Source organism: Buceros rhinoceros, unplaced genomic scaffold, assembly GCF_000710305.1.
Source record: "Buceros rhinoceros silvestris isolate BGI_N320 unplaced genomic scaffold, ASM71030v1 scaffold10425, whole genome shotgun sequence".
Classification (NCBI taxonomy): Eukaryota; Metazoa; Chordata; class Aves; order Bucerotiformes; family Bucerotidae; genus Buceros; species Buceros rhinoceros.
In genome coordinates this window covers 1-15707 of record NW_010411163.1, presented here as the reverse complement: position 1 = coordinate 15707, position 15707 = coordinate 1, and the positions used below count along the sequence as shown (strand labels likewise).

General features: G+C 42.5%; 2 protein-coding genes across 2 annotated transcripts; one reads left to right on the top strand and one right to left on the bottom strand.

Moving 5' to 3' along the window:
• The first annotated feature begins 3816 nt into the window (after window positions 1–3816).
• On the top strand, window positions 3817–8095 carry LOC104493255 (lysozyme g-like). The gene is given in 6 exon segments (XM_010135905.1): window positions 3817–3877; window positions 5301–5390; window positions 6010–6195; window positions 6375–6385; window positions 7214–7352; window positions 7965–8095. Coding segments are annotated over 6 exon segments (618 nt in total).
• A 3965-nt stretch (window positions 8096–12060) lies between these two features.
• Window positions 12061–15448, bottom strand: MRPL30 (mitochondrial ribosomal protein L30). The gene is made up of 4 exons (XM_010135901.1): window positions 15372–15448; window positions 13344–13490; window positions 12472–12545; window positions 12061–12383 (listed from the first exon to the last, which is right to left on the bottom strand). Exons 1-4 carry the CDS (start codon window positions 15435–15437, stop codon window positions 12251–12253), a joined length of 420 nt encoding a protein of 139 aa, XP_010134203.1. The 5' UTR covers window positions 15438–15448; the 3' UTR covers window positions 12061–12250.
• Between the last annotated feature and the right edge of the window lie 259 nt (window positions 15449–15707).

Sequence of the window (15707 nt, the reverse complement as noted above, 5' to 3'; positions counted from 1 at the left end):
TCATGACACTAGTTCCTGGGTCCAGCTCAGAGGGATGGCCATGTCCCAGGGCTCAACAACCCACGGGCTCCATTAGCTGGAAGTCACCTTGCTGATGCTTCAGCTAGGGTTGCTATGAAATTACTTGTGTTCAACATACACATTTTAAAGCTACCTTCTCTTGCTTTACCTTGTACCAAATTGCTCGGGGGTACATCTGAAGGCAAAATCTTAGCACTGGCATTCTCCATACTAACTCCCACTGAGCCCATATAGCCAATATTAGTTGAGGTGAAGGGCCATTGTGCTTTTAAATACCATTAAACATGAGCACCTCGGTATTTTCTACCTCCTGGTAGAGTTTTCTATCGGTCATATAATAAACACATGTCAAAAGTATCCTACCTTTTTGTTTCTTACACAGAAAAAAATTAGACACTTTGTAATTAGCCTTAGCAAAGATATAATTGACTTAACACGTCTTCACAAGGTCCTCCTTATGTATACACAGATATGGCTGCAAACCTCACAGCAGGAGTTCACTACAGACATCCCCATGTGGATGAGTGGCAATTTCACCTCATCCCCACCTACACCACCGAGGTGGGCCGCACTCTGCATGCCAGGATTTTCTCCCCACAGCTATGGAGGGGATTTAGGCTCCAGCATTCACCATCTCCTGCCCTCCGGCCCAGGAGCTGACACTGCTAGCATCCCTAGTCCAGGGCCAGAGCAAGGCAGCATGGGGGGAGATGGGAGCGAGGAGGTGGTGGTGGTGCAAAGACAACAACCACACCAGTTCATGCAACATAGTGTACTTACTCTCTGTAAGATACATGAAGTCTTTGTGCTAATCAGCACCAGAAAAGACTCACCTGAGGACTGTATTTGGTTCAGGTAGCCATAGCTCAACAAAGATTGAGACCAACTGGAGAATCTCAAAACTGCAGCAAGCACCAAAATCAGAAGTGAAGAAAATGTGACCTGAAGAGACTGCAGAACTGCGATGTCTTAGACAAGAAAAAACATGCTAAGGATGGGTATACATGTTTACAACTACGCAATAGACATCAGGAAAGGGAAAGAAGTAAACAGGTTTGCCACATCATGTGGACAGAGTAGAGCAGGTACACATGGATAAATGCAAAAATACATGTAGTTTCCCTTTTTTTGGCTTCCACACAAAGCATTTAAGTATTGGTCTTTAGTATTTATCTTATAACAAGAATGGCCTTTGCTGTACTTAGGTAAGGCCATGAACAAGACTTCCAAAATCAGTGAGAATTTATCTAAAGTCTCAGCTCGGCTTTGCAAGTCCCAAGCTTCCAAAAATGAACTTAGTGCAAAAGACACTGACATTTATGTAACTCCTTTCAGTTTCATGTCTCAATCCTGTGTGTACTCCCCAACATGGGGTTTTCCATCTGCTGAGGGACACCGAGAACTGTTGCAAAAGTGAGGACTTTTGAAAGCAAACCAATAAATAAAACCAGCAGGGTATTGAAACGGATGGTGCAACTTGTTTCCTGTAACAGTCAGAGCCACTGCTTTTTTTCTTTCAGTACCCTGCTGGATCCACGCTATCTGCACAGACTTAATGCCTTTTTGATTGCTGAAATGCTAAACTATAAAACTGAGCTTTGTTACACTGGGATCTTGAGCTAATTTCTTAAATAAGAACCATTATTACAGAAAAGAAATAAAAAAACAGCAAAGCAGTAGCTGAGAATCCTGTATTACCAATGACATAGCTTATGATGGGACTACACTACCTAAAAATTACATGAGGAAAAAAAAAAGAAGAGGTACAAGTCAATCTAATTCCACATCCAACACTAAGAAGCTTCTAAGACAAGTCTGCAGCAGCAAAAGAAGAATAGTCCACTCAAACTTTTTATCACAATTGGGCTTACATGATTCTTTATGAAATGCGGGAAGGGCCTAAAAGCATGTTCTTAATTTGCTTTATGTTGCCTTAAACATTGTTTTGTATCAGTCAGGTCCTGTTTGACCCCCCTGGGTGTCTCTCCTTTACAGAGAGAACTTTGACTAAATGTGTGCCAAAATTTTCAACTACTGGCTTACCCAAATGGAAGAGAAACTTGTTTTCTTTTTCTTGTTACTGAAGATAATCGAGATAAAAAAGTAACATAAATCATAGCTGCCTTCACACACTGTTTAAACATTTCCCAGCAGGGTTACCTGCTGTTAACTTCTGCCTTCTGACTTGAGAAGGGTACTTATTCTATTGTTTTTCTGGCCATTAAAAGTGCTGCAAATCCAGACAGGACACATAAGCAAAGGACAACACAAGCAATAAGTACAGTAGAAACTAATCAAGTCACACTCATACAGTTAAAAAAATTGAAATACAGATAAAAAGCAGTTAGATACAAAATAGTTAAACACTAATTGAAAGCAGGCTGAGTTTCATTCATCTCTGCAGCACGATGTTAAAAAAAAAATAACCCATGCTAGCCATCGCTTTGCCTTGAATTGAAAACACTTCCAAGCCCCACCGTTCCAGGTTGCGTGATACCGCCTGCCGCTCCGGAGCTTAACATGGGTATCCTTCTGGTAAAGCTTTCGCAGACGAGCCAACACTCACTCCCACACTGAGAAATTACTCTCTGAATCCCTTTCAATTAATAAGTAATCTGCTTCTGAAAAATGTTGGGGCCTGCCACCACAGCTATCATATCAGTTCTTACACCAGATATTTTGAGTTTGTAAGTTTTTGCCTTGATAAATCTCCAACTTATGGAAACCAGATTTAGGTCTCTGCCCCCTTTTTCCACTCTTTCAGGATTTTTTTCTCCTGACAGATGACCAACAAGTTAAATTATTCCTTTGGTCATGTATGTGTACGTCTCCATTACCTCCAGGTTATACCCCTGCCTTTGGTGTGGACTGAATTCAGCCACCTTCTCTGGGACGCACCGGCCCCTGGTGCTGCAGTGTGGTAAGGTGACCCACAGGCCATGGCACTCGCTCATGGCACTCCATGGTGAGGTCAACACAAGAGACAAACCTTTCATGGCAGAACCGCACTCTGACAGGGTTTTTTAGCTTTTCTGAAAGATGAAGAAAAACTAGGATGAGCTGGATCTGAATTGGATGTTGCTGAATGCCTGAACTAACAGTGGGTAAGAGGAATCCAGGACATAAACCATGATTTGGGGTCACTTTTGAGATTGCCCAAAGACACCACCTGTGCCCCTGACATGCAGGAGAGATGGCAATGTGGTGTGGCTTACATACCGCCTCCTCTGTGGCAAGCAAGCGATGGGACAAGTGAGACGTGCTGCAAAGCACATTGGCAAAAGCCATCATCAGTTCCCTGTCCTTGGACGCCCAAGTCTCCGGAGTTCTCTCTGGAGCCTGTGAGCTGCAGCTTGCTCCACATCGCCCAGGTGACAGGGCTGTTGTTATGAACCACTGTGCAGACATGCCATTCTCCCCCAGCAGTCTGAATACAGGTTTGTTGAGGAAAACAGTTCCCAGGACATGTGAGACTCCATGCATGCATATATGTTTAAGCAGAAATTTCTGGATAGGGCTCCAGAAAACACAGGAGATCTACCTGCCTGCCTCAATTACTGTGGTACAGAAGCAGCGAACTAGTACATCCTTTGTGATTCTCCCCCAGCAGCAAGGGAATGGTAGCACAGCCAACTTGGGGAGTACTGGTTTGTGGATCATCTTCAGTGGTATTTTGAATTTTCTCTTTTTTTTTTAATGTCACTTCTGTATGAGACACACCTGTTCTATTTTCCTTCCTGCCAGGCATACTTCCTTCTGTTTAAACCTTCTTTAAACGCACTTGTAATCGCGAACATGAAGATGCAGCTCCATGCATGGGCTGCTGCGACTTTTTGCAGCTGGTTCTCTATCGGAGGTATCAACAGCACAGGAAAAACTGACAGAATTGAATCTTTCAAACAACGACATGGGATGAATTCTCCAGCTTAAAATGTGAAAGAGTGAAACGGCATTTCACCCTCACAAAATTTACCACGGGGGAGAAGCATGTCGGGAAGGATTAGCAGTAATGGGGAAAGCTGCCATCCAGCAATTTTTTTCCTTACTGCTGAACAGCTACAGAAGCTTTGATCCACACCGCCTGCTAATTTGGGTTTGTGCCTTCGCCTTTATTGTTGCTGTACTAGAGGGGATAACAACAGGGACCTGGCATAGCCTCTGCATATCCAAAATCTCAGCAGTTGCATCTCAGTGGCATGTTGTTGCTGCTGCTGGATATCTGCCTGCAAACACTTTTACTACATCCAAAAGCAGGTTCCTGTTTTCCCATTGTCAGCATGTTATTGCTTCCAAAAACTGAAGGGGGACAGTTGTTTTCAGATGAGATTCCTCCAAACTGCTGGCAACTGAGTTTCAAATTAAATTAAAAGATATTTCATTTTTAAAATTGTAATAGTGTTTGCATTGTAAAGCAGAAATCCCTTTGTGTTTGGGTGGACACAGAAAAAGTTGTTAGGCGTTCCTGTTTCACGTAATACCAGCGGCGTATGGGAAGTGCACTGAGTCAGCTGCCAGCTGATAAAAAGCCCATTTGTCTCTAGGAAGTGTGGCAAAAAGGTGGGGAGACACCCTGCAGCAAACATGTCAGGTCTGTGATGTTCATCTAATATTCTGGTAAATAATTCACTGTACCCAAGTCTGTTTTCTATCAGCTGCTGGGCTCAGGTTAGCATTGTTCTTCTGTTTGCAGAACTTCTGTTTTGCTGTTTGCATGTTTTCCCTTCTGCAACACTGTGTTTAGACAACAGATAAACACAGATAAGTTGCAAGTCAAAGAAACTGCAAGTCAGATAAATTGTAATAGATTGTAACCGAAGAATGTTTCTCTTCGATTTTTCTTGTTGGCAGTAGCTATGGAAAAGCAAACAGGAGCCAGTAAGCAGTGTTAGGATTTCTTTTGTCTTTCATTGCTCTTTCTTTTTCCTTATTTTGGAATAGAAAAAAAAGACTTTTGGAGGTGCCTTTCTCCAGTGGCTATGCAGGCAGAGCAAGTCACAAGCTTAGACTAGACAGCTAAGTGTTAGGCAAGCTAAAATTTGACAAGATAGACTGTGCGCAAGCCAGTTCACCTCACAAACTACGCCTGTGGCTTTATGCTAGCGCGACCGGGAGGTAATCCGTGCCCGAGCAGATGATACCATGACTGCATATGCTAGCCCCAATGCCTGCGTTAGTATTGAAATGATGCCACGGGTTTCAGCCGTGGATCTGAAAACATTTCCATGGCATGCATCACACACCACGGTGGTCTGACGTTTGGTTGTAAATACTGCTCTTAGGATGTTGGCAGCGTTATGGGAATATACTGAATGTTGATACAACTGGAGCTTCAGCAGCAACTGCAAAACCAGAAGGTTTGAGCTATGCAGGTAGGCACTAATTCAATTGTCCATCTGCCCTTACATCCATGCACAAGCTCATGCCTATCCTATTACTGATCCCAGTCTCTGGCTGTCAGTCATTGCCATGTGAGCAGATTTTCCCACAAACAACAAAGAGCCGACTTGGGCACATAAGTTTATGCTGGGAATAGAGCTGTCTTTGAGATGATATTCAAGATCATCACAGAGAAAACACAAGGTCTGCTGGGTACATCCAACCCCTGCCATCAAGCCTGCTTTTCTCTCCCCCTTAAGAGGGTTTCCCTCATGACCTAAGTTTCTGAACATTACCCCATTATAGTCCTAAATAAAAAGGAACTAAATCTGGAACTAATCTGCCCCAAGGCTTAGATTTAAATTAAGAGGACCCGCCTTTTAGTCTGCACACTGGAGAAGTGCCCTCTATATCTGAAAAAACATCTTTTATGTCATCTCTGTATTGATTTCTGGGGAACTTACCCTTCAGCAAAATCAGTCAATTCTATCATTGCTTCTCCCTAAATAGATTCAGAAGGATTCAAAATGTCACTTCAGTCATAATGGCTGTTAGAACAACTTGCTTCTGATTTTAAAAATGGAAGGAAAAGTAATGCGTGTTGTGCTGTAGGAGTTCCTGCCTCAGAGAAGATTGCAGAAAGAGATTTGAAGAACATGGAGAAATACTGAGCCAAGATTACAGAAGTTGGCAACAGGACATGTGTTGATCCAGCTGTGATTGCTGGTATTATCTCTAAAGAGTCACATGCTGGGAAAGTGCTGGATGACGGCTGGGGTGACCACGGAAATGCATTGGGTTAATGCAGGTATAGGCAACCTCTTAAAAAAAACAAACCTCATCCCTCTTTTGAAGCAAAAAGTCAGAAGAGCAGCAGGGGCTCCATTGAAAGGCAACCCCCTAAACCTTTTCGGAGAACTCTTTAGGCAGAATAAAGCTGACACTGACCTGGCTGTTAGCTCCCAGCAGCAGGGAAGGACTCCAGCGTGTGACAGGGCACGAGCAAGCTGCTTTTTACTGTGAAACTACTGCTTGCTTCCCAGTGTTCTCTTGGGAATTAAAGGGACTAATTGCTCCTATTTAATATTTTAGATAATAAATTTTGTTTCAAGAAGAATTTTTTTTTAACTAAGCGTGGAGGCCTGTTGGGTGCAGCTATGTACAGGTTATTTACCCTTTATGCACCACAGGGGCCTGGCTAGTGGGGGATCTTGCTTCGTTATTCATGCCTACATTCACGCCTCACTTGTTTCTTTTTTTGCTGCACTCATTGGGATCCACTTTTGCAACAGCTCCAGCCCCCTCAGATGTGCACATTAATACCCATGGATAAGAGGTGAAGAAGAAGGGAAGGAGGAGGAGGAGGGGGAGGAGAGGAAAGGAAAAGGAGGATAAGAAGAGCAGAACAAGTGCAGTGATCAAGGGGAGATCCCTAGAGGAAACAGGGGTTTACCCACCCTTGATGCAGCGGGGGAGGATAGAACCAGCCACTTTGCACTGGAAAAGCTTAAACAACAGTAAACCCACTTTCCACACCCTGTCACATTTACAGCAGCAGCTGCGTTGGGTTTTTAAGGATCTGACAGACAAGGAGGTGGGGCAGGCATTCCTCTTCAGTGTCCCCATAGTCTGCTATTCAGGCAATTGCTGGCTTTGCCAGCTCCTGGACCTAAGTTCTCTTCCCCTGTATACAACTAGAAAAGATGTAAATCATGACATTAAAGATCAAAATTAATACAAGCAGCCTGTAAGCAATTAAGAGCTGTGAATAAATAGTGGGATTTCTGGTGTGTTGATATTGCTGTCTCACTTTCAGGTTGACAAACGGTACCATAAAATTGAAGGCTCATGGGACAGTATGGAGCACTTAACACAAGGCGCAGAGATTTTAAAGGGGTTTACAGAGGAAATGCAGAATAAATTCCCAACATGGACAAAGGAACAGCAGCTCAAAGGTAGAGTTTTGTCAGTTTTGAGACACTTCACACACATGAAAGTCAAGCGTAGTAATACTGTAAAACTGAGAACTTCAGAAAATTAAACACATCCCAGTCCCCCTGTTCATTTTATCGAGGTGTCAAATGGTATTCCTGGACACTCACTAAAAGGGAGAGAGGAATAAGATATGGTCAGCTTTCTAGCAGGCTTTTGGAAAGCTTGGCAAATGTCATGACATTTTTCAGTTGCAAGGAGAAGGGGCGGGTTTTTCCCTGCCTGTCTCCATCTCATTTGTTTCGTGTTTGTATACAAAAAGCTACTATCCTGGCAACTCCAAAGAAGGAACACATTAATTTTTGAAAATGTACGGTCCTCTCTGAAGGAAATATGGTTATATTCTTGAGCACTAGTTACAGCTGAAGCCATCATGGCTGGATCTCTTTACTCCAATTACGATGCAAATATATCTGAGGTTATTAATGCAGGTAGGCATGAAGGAACATGCACAAAAGTCAACACTCTCACAACTGAGGATGTGGAATTAGCAAAATACAGCAAGGGGACAATGATTACCAAGTCTGGATGTAAAGTCGTGATTTTTGTTTCTTTGTGTGTTTCTTTCATTTCAGCTGCTATCTCAGCCTATAATGCGGGAGTTAACATCTGGACCTATGATGGAATAGATACTGGCACAACACACAATGACTACGCCAACAATGTGGTTGCAAGAGCCACGTTTTTCAAGAGAAATGGATACTGAGATATCTGAGTGATATTAGATTTCAATCACTTTGCTTCTCATTAAAAAAATTACATATTTCTCCCCCAGAAAGTGTAAGCATGGGAAAGGGAAATGAAGCCAGAAAGAAGTGCAAGCTTTTGATGTTTTTTATTCAGCTAAGGCTAAAAAAATCACTTTAAAAGATAACACCTCTAATTAACCAAACTGCAACCTATCTTTTGCCATTTATTTTTTATCTCACTTCACAAGAATATTCAAGCAGAGTTTTCATCTGTGCTTGCAGTTTCTCAAGCAGCAGATTAAGGCCTCAAGGAAGTTACAACACTGCTTAACAAGATTTTATCTGCCTTAGATTTTATCTGTCAATACAAGTATCTAACATCACTACAAAATTGGTTGTTAACAACTTGCAATTTTGGAATTGAGTATTTGCAATATTGCCTATGTTTAACCTACCAGAAAAGTATATCACACAGTACCATATCCTTTTAGAATAATTGCTTTTAACTTCGGTAGTATGACCCCAGAGCAGCTGTTTCTTGTGAGACGAGGGAAAATATTACCTTAACATCTTTTCTTCCCTTGATACTACTTCATTTTAGCCTTTGCAGTCGCAAACAATCTGTAAAACTCAAGCCACTGTATTGAATATTTCTGACGAAGCTGTATTAACTTCAGCGCAGGATCTGGAGAAAGAATATGCAGATTTCATCATGTTTTTAAAATGCCATGTAGTTTATAAAATCTGATGCAAATTCAAGCACAATAAACAGATCCTTTTAATCAATCATATAGTAAAGCTTTTGTGGAGCCTTAGCCTCAGAGTCGTTGGAGTTGTTCAGCCATTTCAAGACACAGAAGCAAGTGGTTTAGAGTGGTTAAAAAAAAAAAACTGAAGCGTATCACTGGGGGCTAAAGGAGAAATAACAACAAGCATGGGAGTGTTGCTTTTTTGTTTGTTTGTTTTAAATAAGGTGCATTTTTTATAGCTAGTACCTGTGATAAAAAATATCCTGATGCTATTATTAAAATTGTATTGACCTGCTCACGCTACAGTATTAACTACCAAATCTGAAACAATAAGTGAACCTGCCACAGAGTAATAGCACAGAAATAGAAATTTATTCCTTAAACTGTATATTTCTACATTGCTATCACATATTGCACTGAAGATTCACTTGAATATGCTTTAATTGCTACAGCAGGCAGACATGGCAAATGGTTCCTATCCAAGAAGCAAGCTCAACACGAGCCAGCTGTGTGCCCAAGCAGCAAAGGCACTTAAGGGTGCCCTGGGTTGTATGAACAGAAGCACAGCTTGAGCAAGGGAGGGGATTACACGTCTCTGCTAAGCACAGAGTAGTGTCCAGTTTTGGGCCCTCAGACACAGGAAAGACCAGTTAAGTAGAGCAAGGTGTGCAGAGAGCTGGGACTGATGCACTTGTCCTATGAGAACGGAGAGCTTTGGGTGGACCTGACAGCAGCCCCACAGTAGCTGCCTTTGAGGGATAATTGAGGAGATGGAGCCAGGCTAGCTCCTCCCAGTAGCGCAAGTTGGAAAAAGAAGTGACAACAGGTATAAACTGAGAGGTTCAGTCTGGGTACAAAACGGTGTTCTGTATATAGCTTTTCCCAATGAGGTCAGCCAGGCAGTAGAGCAGGCTGCCCAGAAAGGTTAAGCTGTCCCTGTGCTCAGAGGGTTTCAAGACATGGCTAGACCAAGTCCTGTGCAACCTGGTCTGACCTTAGTGCTGGCCCTGCGTTGAGCAGAAGGCTGGACTAAAGACCTGCGAGGTACCTTCCAACCTGAATTTTGCTATTATCTTAAGTTAGTCTGTTTGCTCCTTGCACAAAAAGGCAACATCTCTTACCTGTGCTTCATGACAATTTACGTGAAACATTTTCAGTGCTCCATTAATGAAAGGACGTGGACACACACTGCGTTGGTGCACCCTTTCGGTTCAGGTTTTAGACCTGACCGCAATTCTTTAGAGAATGTATGCTTATACAGAGGTGGTTTGGGATAGCGGATTGACTATGAGACAGTTGTGACCTTGGAGGAAACACCATTTCAGAAACACCCAAACTTACACATACATTAAAAATTTTAAGAAAATAGAATTTCCTTTTTCATTAAAACCACCAGCTTGTCAATTAAAGATGGCTGCAAACATCTCTTGTAGCAAAATCTTACCCAGAAGTAACAAGTAGTATCTAAAGCATTTTCCCTTGGGAAACATTTATTAGCTCTGCTCTAACTTAGGTAGTTTATCACACACTGTAAGCTGTGCACAGTACCAAGCAAGCTTGTTCATTAACACATTTTTTCTGGCTTACATTGCAGTACTTTTGAAGGTTGTAGCATCTGTACAGCACAATGAACAGAAGATCCATATTCACACACATACACACACTGCGTCCATCAGAACTGCCAGCGCTCCCTCTGTTGGAGATTCATCAGGCTGCAGTGCCACAGACACAAGTCCTGAACATGCTTGGTAAGGCCGAGCCATCCTGGCTCTAGTGCTCTGTGCTACCAAGCCTATTACAAGACTCATATTTGCTGTCTCTCAACAAGACCCATTTGCTTAATTTTCTGGGCCCCGGTACTTGTGCCACCTCTCTTGAGCATGCCCTGTACCTTGGATGCACTACCTCTGTCCTTCAAAAGGGCTGAAATTTCAGCTTCACTAAGTACCTCCCTGTGCAAAAATGGTCAATACCACACAGAGCCTGCAGTTACACCACACTTCAGTGCAAGATGCTGTGCAAATACTGGAAGGAAGGAGGAAAGAAAAGCAACATTAATGTACCTGCTTCACTTCTTCCTTCCTATTCTATGTACTTCAAACTCACATCAGTATTTTCTGCATCCTTCCAACAGCCTGTAGCTTGTTGAGAAATACAGGAATTCCAGCTCATTTTCACATTTCAGCCTTTACACTCTTCAATGCCACAACCACAGCCTATTATTCTTTTTCTTCTGCACACAGCACCTCCAGCTTTTATGTCCCTCTGCTGATACGTCTATTGCTTTGAGCTCCTACTGGTGTTTACTCTTCTATCCAAGCGTGCAGAAAGGATAAATGTTCATTTTCAGCAGCTGTATGTCTCAGATCTTCTCACCACACACAATCATTAAGATTAACTCCTCCACTAACACCTAGTGTGGGAGAGGCTCACAACATGTTAAACTCTGGAATTTGTGCTCGCTGGAATATAAACTACTTTATCATTTGATAAAGCAGCAGCTTCCTAACTTTGGCCACAGTTCTTAAAACTGGAAATAAAAATATGCGCACAGTACTACTCAAGATCTTTCAGTAAAAGGCATTATTTTATAAATTTGCAGCCCATAATTACTAATTTGCATCACAGAGGTATGCTTCTGGGTCTCCAGGTTTCTCAAGTTTGCAATTTTATAACAAGAAAAGCTTCAGCTTTCACGTAGACTGCAGCTCTCAGGTTATCATTATTAAATATTTAGGATCAAGAAATACATATGAAGTGAGATAGTGTGTTTCCTGAATGACAAATTATACAACCTGCCAAGATGTGAATCACTCCTTCTGTTTCTCCCAAATGGGGAGTTCAGGTACTTTTTAAGCTGCAGAGGAGGCCAGATGACAGAGTGTTTGCCAAGGAGTAAGAGTCAGATCCAGATGACCAAGGTAAGTCACCCAAATGTCTGCCTCAATCAAATTACACTCCCGTGGATAACCACTCAACACTCAATTCTCATGAAACTGGTAAACAGAGGGCTTTTCAGTCCCAGCTCCTTCCTTTGTGTAGGAAAGGTGAAGTCATGCATCACCACTGCAAACGTTCACTGTGAGTCAGGAAATGTCCTCACCACCAGTTAGATCTAGTCGACTTACTTCTCTGCTGATCCGCCTTCATTAATAAAGTTCTCTAACAGCTAGCCATAAACTGCAGTAATCTACCCACAAAATTAAAACACAAAGACAGAAAGCCGATTGTTCATTTAATATTTCGAGCCAAGTATTAACAACATTGAATTTTTTAGTTGTACACATGTAATCCTTCGTTAAGCATTAGTGTCACCTCCACCATTTGTACCAGATAAGGTAAGAATTAGGCTTACATTTCACACACAAACTCTTCATTCATTATTTAAACTTTTTGTTTTATAAAATATAAATCCAGTGCACCTTATGACTTAATTTCTTTCTGCTCCGTGGGTTTCAGACGCTGTCTAATGACAAGCTCTCCTTTGCTTGTAAGAAAGGTGTCTGACATTTCCTCTTCTGTTGGCAACCCGTAAGGTAGTTTCAGTGGCTGTATTCTATAGGCAAAAGAGTTTGCTTAGTAAAGTCTCATGACTAGAAGAGAGTTACATTAAATGTTCCAAATCAAACAAATACTTAACAAACCTTATCAGATGTTTAATAACTTTCAGTCTGGAATTCACAGAAGGGATATTTTTGTGCAGTCTTGGCTGATGTGCCTATATAAAGGAGAGAGCGGGTTTTACAAACACATTGCCAAAGCCCAAATCTCTGTTCACTGAAGTTTTCACACTATCAGTAAAAATATAAACCACATAAGACTTAGAGAAATGTCATGCATCAACATACATTAAAATATGAAATCAAAACTTGATCAAACTTGATTCCAGTAAAATGACAAATTCAGTTTTATTCCTATTACACTATCAATATATTCAAACTCCTTACAACTGTTAAAAATACTACAAATGCATGAGTTTAGAGGCAAGACTGCTTGCTTCATGTCTTAAATTGATCAAGCACGCATTCTTTTCTCTGTAATATTAACCTTGATGAGGTGAATCTCTGCACAACGTGCAGTTGGCCTAAAAATAATGGATAAATGTACCTTTGACACAAACTCTTAACGTCTCAGTTTTCGAAGCCTTTTCATTAACAGTCTTGAGTCTTATTTGCCTACCTGCAATATCTGAATAACATGACCCATAGAGAAAATTGAATTTGAAGTATTTACAAATCTATTTTTATTATTTTAGCAGAATTCTCAAGGTTCTCAGACATGCAGAGCAATATCATACAGTGATATTCCGAATTCCCACCAAAAGGGCATTTGTCATTAACGTTCCTCTCAGCTATTACACACATCATCTATTTCTCAATTACATTTACAGCAGCTGTAAAATAATCCCAGATTTGTGACTGCAAAATTGAGGTCCTTACAAAAAACACCACCTTAATTCTACCCTATGTTTCTACATTTCGATGTACACACTAAGGATAAAGAACAACAATCATACTTTATCCAGTCCAAGATCATGGATTATCTTCTTTTCCCAATATGGGCGACCAATTACACTTTTTATTCTAGTAACAACGTGGATTTTGTGGGGCTGCTCAGGGTCACCTCCATACTTTTCATGATCTCCAGGACGTGGCTGAAATACCTAGAATAAGATGTTTACAAACACAGGGTTTTTTCTTAAATATCTGTATTATTATTATTTCAGAATTATTATTATAGTTAACAAAATAACTCTCTAAAACACACTTCAACCTTGTAAAAAATATTATGTGTTTAACTATCCCTTCCAGAAGGCAAAAGCACCAACAAGTGACCTTAAATTTAGCATTTATAACATAAAGACAAAAATATTTTTACAATGGTTTGCTGATGAATACATTAACTCTCGGCCATACAACTGCATAGAAACACGTGGACAAGGCTATACCAGCACAGCACTTAATTCACATGCATGTCACTGAAGAGCCTCTGCTTAACCTCTGAATGCTAAGTTTTTCCACAGGCTTCAAGAATTAAAGAAAAAGAGTCAACTGACACTAGACAGTGTCTTGCAAAAAGATAAGCTAAAAATGTAAATGTAGAAATGCAAAATCTAAGTAAAACTCCTCATCGCTTTGGTTTAGTTATTTATGGAACAGAATCTTTCAGTTGGAAGGGTCCTACAGCAACCAACCGCCTGACGAAAGTAAAGCATGTTATTAAGGGCATTGTCCAGATGCCTCTTGAACGCTGACAAGCTGGGGGCATCAGCCACCTCTCTAGGAAGCCTGTTCCAGAGTCTGACCGCCCTCTCGGTAAATAAATGCTTCCTAATGCCAAGTCTGAAACTCCCCTGGTGCAGCTGTGAGCCATTCCCAGGGGTCCTGTCACTGGATCCCAGAGAGAAGAGATCAGCACCTCCCTCTCCACCTCACCTCCCCAGGCAGCTGTAGAGCGCAATGAAGTCACCCTCAGTCTCCCTTTCTCCAAGCTAGACAATCACAGACTCCTCAGTTGCTCCTCACAGGACACTCCTGACAGTCCTTTCACCAGCTTTGTTACTCTTCTCCGGATGCATTCAAGGACCTTTAGCCCAGCACTGCTCACAGTCCTCAAGGTGAGGCTGCAGCAGGACAATCACTTCTTTTAACCGACTCTGGTGCAGCTGTGAGCCATTCCCAGGTGTCCTGTCACTGGATCCCAGAGAGAAGAGATCAGCACCTCCCTCTCCACCTCACCTCCCCAGGCAGCTGTAGAGCGCAATGAAGTCACCCTCAGTCTCCCTTTCTCCAAGCTAGACAATCACAGACTCCTCAGTTGCTCCTCACAGGACACTCCTGACAGTCCTTTCACCAGCTTTGTTACTCTTCTCCGGATGCATTCAAGGACCTTTAGCCCAGCACTGCTCACAGTCCTCAAGGTGAGGCTGCACCAACGCTGAATACAGCAGGACAATCACTTCTTTTGACCGACCGGTTTGATTTACCCCAGGATGAGGTTTGCCCTCTTGGCTGCCAGGTCTCACTGCCGACTGGCATTGAGCCACTGTCGACCAGCACCCCCAGCGCCCTTTCTGCAGCGGTGCTTTCCAGCCACTCCTCTCCCAGTCTGTACCTGTGCCCAACGTTGTTCTGTCCCAGGTTCAGAATCTGGCATTTGTTGATGTTAAATTTCATGCCATTGACAATTCCCCAATGTTTCAAATCTGTCTAGATCCCTCTGCAAAATCTCCTGTCCCTTGAGAGAGTCAACAGCACCTCCCAGTGTGGTATTGTCAGCAAACTTGCTAATGGTACATTCAGATCCTGCATATATTGAACAGAACCAGCCCTAGAACTGAACTCTGAGGAACACCACTGGTGACCCATCACCAGCCAGATGTAGCCCCATTTGCTACAACCCTCTGGGCTCTGGCCTTCAGCCAGTTCTTCACTCAGCACACCATGGTCCTGCTCATCCCACAGACATCTGTTGTACCACAGAAAGCACAGAATTAAGCAGGCTAATACTTATTTTTCAGTTTCTCAACTACTGAAGCACATACCCACTCTGGAATTCTCGACTTGGTAAAGAGACAACGAGCCCACACTGCAGACGCCATCCCCTCCATCCTCTTCCCCAGCATCTGCAAAGACAGCAGGACATAACTCGTTGGGACTTGACTTAGAGCTCTTCGTACTTGCAAACTGATCAAACAGCCCCCCAAACTCACAGCAGGGGAGCACACATCTCGAGTTTACTACATCTCTCGGTGGCTGAAGAACAAACAGACCGTGCTGACACCGGGCACCCCCGGGCTCCTCGGCCTTTCCAACGGCGCCGGCCTCCTGCCGGGCAGGCGCCGACCGGGCCCCGCGACAGCGGCGTCCCGAGGGAGAGG